Source organism: Pagrus major, chromosome 21, assembly GCF_040436345.1.
Source record: "Pagrus major chromosome 21, Pma_NU_1.0".
Lineage (NCBI taxonomy): Eukaryota > Metazoa > Chordata > Actinopteri > Spariformes > Sparidae > Pagrus > Pagrus major.
The window spans coordinates 23,789,718-23,797,898 of NC_133235.1; the positions used below are offsets into that span (position 1 = coordinate 23,789,718).

General features: G+C 38.5%; 2 protein-coding genes across 2 annotated transcripts; both read left to right on the top strand.

Annotated features, from left to right (window-relative positions):
- Positions 1–1,062: 1,062 nt before the first annotated feature.
- mrps14 (mitochondrial ribosomal protein S14) lies at positions 1,063–3,205 on the top strand. The gene is made up of 3 exons (XM_073491226.1): positions 1,063–1,156; positions 2,525–2,689; positions 2,926–3,205. The coding sequence occupies exons 1-3, from the start codon at positions 1,088–1,090 to the stop codon at positions 3,106–3,108; spliced, it is 417 nt and encodes a 138-aa protein (XP_073347327.1). The 5' UTR covers positions 1,063–1,087; the 3' UTR covers positions 3,109–3,205.
- Positions 3,206–4,075: 870 nt separating this feature from the next.
- Positions 4,076–7,760, top strand: cacybp (calcyclin binding protein). Its single transcript, XM_073491885.1, has 6 exons — positions 4,076–4,193; positions 5,039–5,249; positions 5,347–5,443; positions 5,550–5,649; positions 5,973–6,067; positions 6,456–7,760. Exons 1-6 carry the CDS (start codon positions 4,176–4,178, stop codon positions 6,616–6,618), a joined length of 684 nt encoding a protein of 227 aa, XP_073347986.1. The 5' UTR covers positions 4,076–4,175; the 3' UTR covers positions 6,619–7,760.
- The last annotated feature ends 421 nt before the right edge of the window (positions 7,761–8,181 follow it).

The window sequence follows — 8,181 nt, forward strand, 5'->3', positions numbered from 1 at the left end:
AAAAGGGACACCACTCAGAAAAGAGAGCTCACACTAACAGAACAACACTGCCACCTGTTGGTTTGGAGGTAGTACTGCAAGGGTACAAAAATTTCAAGTCCCAAACCTTGGATGGACTCCTGTAAATTGGGTCAAAAGGTCAAGGTAAAGCTGGTGTTGAACTAGCAATTCAAGTATGCCATTACAGCTGTTACCAAATCTGATTTTGCAAACAAATGTCTCTGAGTAAATGTGTAATGGTCAGACAATCAGTGTGTCCTACAGTAGGTGCAGGAGGTTATACCTGCACCACAGTCTCTTCAACGATGATATCTATCACCTTCACTGTCCATTACCTGAAATGTTATACTTGTCATACAGACATAAACGATAAGGATCTTTACAGCATTGTTTGCTAAAGAGAATTCAACTACTTTCAAATCGTTTAATGCCTCGTCTATTCATATTTTATGTAGGGGCAATATCACAAAGTTCACTTTAACTGTTGCTATGTTCAAATGTATATAAATGTCACTACAGATATAACAAAACTTTACTACTGGCTCAAAAGCACATGAGAATGCGGCACTACCTGTAAACTTTGTCAGAATGTTTCTGGTTTATGGTTACTGTGGTTATTCTAAATGAAAAAAATGTGAAATGTTAAATTAAATATCAAATCAAAGTAAAAAAGTTTTATCTGAATATAAATGTTAATTAAGACATGACATTTAAATCTAAATGTTAACTGTTAAATCTCAGTTTTAAATGTTGAATGTAAATATCAAATCTAAATGTTAAATGTTAAATGTAAATGTTAATTGTTAAATCTAAATGTTTAATCAAAGTAAAAATCTTTGATCTAAATATAAATGTTAAAGCTTAATATTACATTTAATGTAAATAGTAATTTTTAGATCTATATATTAAATCAAAGTAAAAATGTCTGATCTAAATCTAAATCTAAATGTTAAAAGTTAATATAAATATTAAATTAAAATCTAAATATCACCTCCATCAATCATTTCACCCTCCTGGTCGACAGGGGGCGATGTTTCCAGCGTTGTCTCTTCCCCTCTCGGTGGTTTTGCACAACACAGTATTCAATATGGCGGCCCACAGGATAGCATGTCTGGGGTTTAATGCCCTTTACTCCTCTGTCTGCGCCCCAAAGCAGGTAACTTACTTTTGATAACGTACGTGGTTTAATTTAAAGTGTTTACTTTGTGATCGTATCGCACATCTCTGACAAAGCACTGAGAACGCAACGTATTCAGAATTAGCTAGTCATCTTACTAGCTCTCCTACGTTAGCATAGTAGCTAATGCTAGTTAGCCTGCTAAGTAATGTTGATGCTAAATAGCTGTCTGTGTATTTATCGTAAATGCTGGTCCGGTTTGCAATTGAGGCGATTGTCACTAGTAATTAGCTGTGGTAGCTTAGTTATTATTATTATTAAATATCTTTTGTCTTAAGCTAACGGTGTCCTTAAATCATCTCTTACCTGGGACAACCACATCAATGAGTCTTCACATCAGTCTCAGACCAGTCAGTCTGTTTTTGCAGGTCAGGTGACCGAAGCAGATGCTGTCAAATAATTCAGACACTCTTTTATTGCCTCAATCCCACAAATTACTGATTTATTGAAACGTTAACTCATAAAGACATGTATAAGCCTGAAGGGTAAACATCAAGCTAGGGCGTCGGTAGGGTAGATAGTAGGGACACAAGGCAGAGCATATACTGTATCTACAATATACATAATACATTTATGAGGCCGAGGTGGAATATGTCAAGGAGGAAGATGTTATCTTCTGTTATCGAGGGTGTTAAAAAATAGTGTTGGATATAGTGTGTACTACATAAGAAGGCTAAAAATTGTACTACTTACAATGAGCTGCCTCTTTGCATGATCTCAGTTTGAAGAATACCATTGTCCCCTGACAGCAGAGAGGAGATTGTGCTAGTAAGAAACTTTGTCACCCAGTGGTCATCATGGTATTATTATGTAGATATAGCAAATGTACGAGCTCAATGTTTCTCTTGAACTTTACAGTCTACAAAAAACTACAAAAATGACAGAAGAAGAATCAGGTGATTCTGTCTAAGAGCTGTTTCCTCCTATAATTTCTCTCAGTAAACAGCAGACAAATTGCAGGTTCTTCTCAATTCTCTATATCGTCTCCATCAATATTGGTCGTATTTGATAGCTAGAGAGCTGAATAGGGTAGAAAATGTCACTACAGTGGGTGTGAGTGAGTCGTAAAGGAGAAAGGCCTAAGCCCTTGCTGTCCTAAAGACCATGCTGACCGTACTTGTCCATAGCACATAGCACTGTGCATGATTCACAAGAAAAACTGATGTTTCCTTTAAGTTGGTAGGTCTGTGCTCATATTATCCCTATGTACGTGTATGTCTGAATATGAACATCACCAGTGTTTTCAACCTACTATCTGCAAAAATGCTTTGCAGATAGTAGCTCTGTGTACACCGGGGCATAATATAAGCTGTCAAGTAATAACAACCACTGGAACATTGTGTGCAGGCCCTGAGGAGCTGCTGGGGCGCGGTGGAGCAGGTGAGGAGTTACTACGTTGACTGGAGGATGCTGAGGGACGTCAAGAGAAGACAGATGGCCTTTGACTATGCTGATGAGAGGCTCCGGATCAATGCACTGAGGAAGAACACCATCCTGCCCAAAGAGCTTCAGGTATGATGCAATATCCAGTTATTACACCGTGTGTCGTAGAACTTAAGTTAGTGTTATCATTTATTAGATATCACCAGAATCAGATTGTGATTATGTGGTCTTATATTATGTTGCTCTTCCATTAATTTCTGTTGTCCTAATTAATGGTTCAGTGTGCAGTATGTATAATTATGATTCCAAATCATTTCAAATGCAAATAATTATTGAATTTCTAAACTGTTTCATATCTTTTGCAGGAGTTGGCAGATAAAGAAATTGCGGCATTACCCAGGGACAGCTGCCCTGTGAGGATACGCAACAGATGTGTGTTGACTTCCAGACCTCGTGGAGTAAAGCGCAGGTGGAGACTGAGTCGGATTGTCTTCCGTGACTTGGCTGACCACAACCAGATGTCTGGGGTTTTCAGGGCCAGGTGGTGACCATTGTACACTACAGCCAGCCATGAAAAATCAATCAGACGAGCAGGACATCCACATTCAATATGTGGATATATTTATATGTTCTTTTCTTATGAAAAACAACAAAAAGCATAAAATTCAAAAATATCAATGTGACTCCTTGTTGGAGAAAACTTCCATGTGACTTACTGTACTCAGAAATCTATGAATAAATGTTGTACATTATAAACCTTTTTTCTCCAGTGTCTTAGTTGTTTTTCAGATGTAATAGTTGAAACATGAAGTAGCAATGTTTCATAGTATTTTAATATAAATATGGTCAAGAAAAAAATGGATATCCTCCACTAAGGTAAAAGTGCTGACAGACCAAAGAATCCACTATATGAAAGCTGCAATATCTTATCCTAGTGTGGTTAGAAAATACAAAGTCAAATACTCCGTTTGAATGACTTCCCTTTCATGTGGTTGGTTCATGTGTAGTTTTGAGGGTTCCCATGGATCCTTGAGATCTTGGTGAGTTTGTGAATCTGAGAGAAAAAAAAGTCAGGGCCTTGAGAGTTTTTGAAACAAGACATGAACGGATGGGTGGGTCATTAAAAGTGCTTTTAATTATCCTCGATCCATGTCTTAAAGTATGCCTGTTGGGTCCTTGATCTTGGGGGGAATTGAACCTGGAGCGTCCTTGAAAGTCATTGAAGTTGATGTTTAGGATCAGGGTGGACTATTACAGACTGAACTGAGGAAACCCAAATCAAGTTGAGTTGTTACCTACTGTCTCGAACACAGGGTGAGGTTTTGGATATTAAGTTTGTCCACTGTATTTAATTGAAGAAACATTTAAACAATGTATAGAGTCAATATATTAGGCCATACTCCATAAATATACTGTATATATAACAATTAATTTAAATGTTTATATTTTATGGATGTTCACACTTCTGTCCAGTAGGTGGCGGTGGTGCGCCTGTAAGCTGGCTCTCCATACACCACCCATCATAAAGAAGAAGAAAGAATAGCCGCAGACTCCCAGGAGTGAACAAACACATCTCTGAAGCTAGCTTACATTAACTGATAAACACACATCCCCAATGGATCTAACCGAACAGGTAAACACCGTGTTTTTTTATTCAGTTTAGTGCAGGCTGACAGGGCAGAACTGGGGTTTATGGCATTAGCTGAAAAACTACAAGATGCCAGTTTAAGCAACGCTATGTTAGCTAACATGAGTTAACTTTGCTAGCTAGCATGCCACCGCGAAAAGATGTTCTTAGCACTAGTGTCTGTTATTTGTAGCTGTAGTGTCAAAAAGTATCTATCTTCATTTTAAACCAAACTTAAAACGCGTATTATAAAATATTATAAATATAAATACATGTATTATAACGAGGCCCACTCGTGTGTGGCGGTCACGTCATGTGTCAGTCACCGTAGCCAGCTGGCTAGAACATACCAGAACATCTGGGCAGTGTGTAACTAACATTAGCGCTCATTATGTGTAATCATGGCATAGAGATGTAAGTCGGGAGATTTTATGTAATGTACGGCTTAAATTGAAGACAGTGGGGGCCCGAGGATGTATTGACTAACTAAGCATAGCGTCCAAGGTCCAATTTAGCTGTAACGTTATGTTGACATCCTATGACAAGCAAAGATCTCCGGTCACCTACCAGGGTGAAGTTGGTTTTAGGTTGGATATTGGACAGACATTCACTCCGGAGACACCCAGCAGTGTCTTTTACTCAGTTTCAGCCAGTGTTGGCAGCAGGAGGACGGTTAGCTCGCCTCCCAGAACCTCAAAAATATCTTTATAATACAATGGCTTTTTTTCAATAGCTTCCATGTCATGTGACCCAGTGACAAACAGACATGGGTGAAAACACGAGCTTCTTGGCGGTGTCAGTAAATTCAGGGATGTGCATTTCTCCACAGTCTAATTCTTTCCTCAATACAGATCAACCAGCTGGAGGCAGATTTGCAGGAGCTGGGCTCCCTCTTGGAGAAGGCAGAGAGGAAAAGAGTGCAGGAGCTGCTGAAGCAGGAGCAAAAGAAGGTGGAGAAGGAGCTTTCAGTCAAACGCCAACAGAAGCAGCAACAAGCCAGGAGAGAGGCAGACCCGTCTGCTGCCTCTAAAGCAACATACACAGTCAAGATCACCAACTATGGTATGGTACCATTGTTTAGTAAGACTGCCAGTCATTTGTGAGAGTGCAAAGAAATAAGTATTTGCAAACTGTTCACACTTTTGCCTCTTCTGTGCAGCTTGGGACGAGTCAGAGAAATTCGTCAAAATTTACCTCACATTGAAGGATGTGCACAAAATTCCATCAGAAAACGTGGAGGTCAACTTTACAGAAGGGTAAGATGGTAATCAACATACATACATTATATACACAGTGTTTATTATTCATCATGTGAATAACCATACACTTGTATTTGCTCATTCTTTCTTTTGTCTTTTGTAGGTCCTTCTCTGTGTTAGTAAAGGATCTAGGTGGGAAAAACCATCAGATGACAGTCCTCAACCTGTTGTACCCCATCGATGAAAAGGAGAGTTATAAAAAGGTGAATAAAGCCTTTTCATCTGTTAAAGAATTAGTGTTATTAAAGAATTAGTTTGGTACCATTCAGTATCGGTATTGAAATGGTATCCGACCCTACTTTATGACTTATGTTCTGTTCAACAATTCCTAAATGTTTTTTGAAGATCCAGCAGCATCAAAGAAATCAAGTAGTCCTTTTTCTTTCCAACTGCTGCATTGCAGGCTCAGTGTTGACATGCATTTTACCCTTGGTTTCAAAAAGGGTTATATCTGTTGGAAAACAAAGCAGCAGAGTCTTGTTGGCTTTTCGAAAAGGCCTGTAACCATTTTTTCTCCCTTCAACAGATCAAAACAGACATGGTCTTGGTCATGTGCAAGAAGCAGGCGGCAAAGAAGTGGGAGTGCCTGACAAAGGTGGAAAAGCTGTCTAAAGAGAAAGAGTAAGTTCAAAGAAATATTGATACATTTTAGTGCAAGTAATTTGAACAAAGCAGTAATTGTCGACAGGTGACAGAAGACCACTGCATCCTTCAAATAATTGTACAGTTCATATGATGCATATGACTACTACTACTACTAATGATACCAATGTGTTTTAATTAGCTAATAAACAATGTTGTGAGCAGCTTTGTTAAAAAAAATCTCTCATCTGGCCACTCACTCCCAATGTGCATTCTCCTGCTAATGTCAGACTGGTGTTTGAAGCGCAGTACCACATCTGTATGCCAGGTGTCACTGTATATGCTGCAACCTTGGGTGTATGCATACAGGACGAGAATGAGACTATTCTGATGATGTACGAACTGTTGTCATTTTGTCCCTCAACAGAAAACCCGCTGCCGATGACAATGCAGACCCCGGCGACGGCCTGATGAACATGCTGAAGAAGATTTACTCAGACGGAGACGACGAGATGAAGAGAACCATCAACAAAGCCTGGTCAGAGTCCCAAGAGAAGAAAATCCGAGGAGACGGCATGATGGACTTCTGAAATGCACTCACTGCTCTTCAACAGCAGGACGCAGCTGACATGACTTGAATATTAAATGTTGTGGGTTGAAACTACCAATATATATATAAATCATCATAAATAAGATGTAGGGATTAATGTCTAAGCCCCTCATTCTGGCCCTGGTATTCTGAGAGACATAATACATAAACCTCTCAATAAATTGCACAGAAAAAATGCCTGCTCAAACATAAGTGTGCTGTCCAGCAGATGGCAACCTTAACACGGCAAAAAAAAAACTTTTTTGCCACTTTTATTTTGTCTTGAAAACCTAGATTTAATGGGTTAAAGGACCACAGTGCAGTTGTTTTTCTTGAGATAAATGTCTGTCAGTAGTTCATAGAATAATTTTGGACCAGGGTGAATGAAATATAAGAGACTTGTTCTGTACAGTCGCATCTTAATATTGTTCTGTGCAGCCAAACTGAGCTGATATTTAAGATGTTTTCAAGTGTACATTTGCCAAAGTCATGCTCATAATCCTTTGATGGATATTAGGCCTGCCACAGTAACTACTTTTTGTTGGATGATTTATTGTCAGAAAAATTGATTGCAAGAAATGTTGTCATTTAATGCAATAGATAACATGATAATATTATTGTATAATAATGAAGGCACACCCTTTCACAGAGCAGTAAACTTTTAATTCTTAATGTTTAGACATTGGAATTGTTTAAAAACAAGAAATAAGTAACGTCGATAACTCGGTAACGCAATCATCGTGACAGGCCTAATGGTAATTATCAGCATCTTCTGACATCTTTTCAAGTCCTCGTATCTGCCTCTTTTGTTTCATTCCAAAAGTAGATATAGCTGCAAAGTCAGCACAACTAATGCATCGACCCAGTGTAATATTGTTTGTTACTGCATGGGTCTGTATTTTACCCGTTCCTGTTGCATAGTGCAAATCTCTGAAACACATTCTTTGTCATTCCTTAATGTGACGGCATCCGACTATAATCTTTATATACAGCTGCACTATTCAACACTTGTGATTGTCCCTCCAACATTTGTTTTAATTACGTTGATTATTTTTACTTTGGTTGTCGTCTTCATCTGACGTGTCTTGTTGCTCGCCCTCAGGTTGTTCATGAAGTTCTCACAAATACAGATCTTCAGACTCACTCTTCTTTGCGTCTCGTCTGTGATTTAGACGTCAGAATGTATTTTTATTTAGTGTTGTAACCATTTATCTTTATGACTTGGCTGGCACCACTAACTACACATATATGGCTTTTAGAGTAGTCACAGAAATGTTGGTGTTGTATTTTCAAGGCAGTGACTACCTAAACTTAATTTTAACCCAGCACGGCCTATAAAAAGATCACTGCTGTAATAATCAATATAAATGTTTACCCAAACATTACGATACATGGTTATATGAGCAAGATGTTCAGGTAGTATTTGACAAAAAATATGGATACTGGTTACCTAGGTTACTGTGTGCAGCACAGTTTCTGATGGTTCGTGGCCCCATCTCAGCATATAAAGAAGTAATGTACACGTAAGTCACCATATACTAATGTTTTGCTATTTCATTCAACA

Excerpts from the sequence above, each read along its gene's own strand:
- mrps14 (XM_073491226.1), top strand. The coding sequence starts at position 1,088 with ATGGCGGCCCACAGGATAGCATGTCTGGGGTTTAATGCCCTTTACTCC. Across the intron at positions 1,157-2,524 it reads CTGTCTGCGCCCCAAAGCAG|GCCCTGAGGAGCTGCTGGGG; the intron begins GTAACTTACTTT and ends CATTGTGTGCAG. Across the intron at positions 2,690-2,925 it reads TCCTGCCCAAAGAGCTTCAG|GAGTTGGCAGATAAAGAAAT; the intron begins GTATGATGCAAT and ends TATCTTTTGCAG.
- cacybp (XM_073491885.1), top strand. Across the intron at positions 5,444-5,549 it reads GAGGTCAACTTTACAGAAGG|GTCCTTCTCTGTGTTAGTAA; the intron begins GTAAGATGGTAA and ends TGTCTTTTGTAG. Across the intron at positions 5,650-5,972 it reads AAAAGGAGAGTTATAAAAAG|ATCAAAACAGACATGGTCTT; the intron begins GTGAATAAAGCC and ends TCCCTTCAACAG.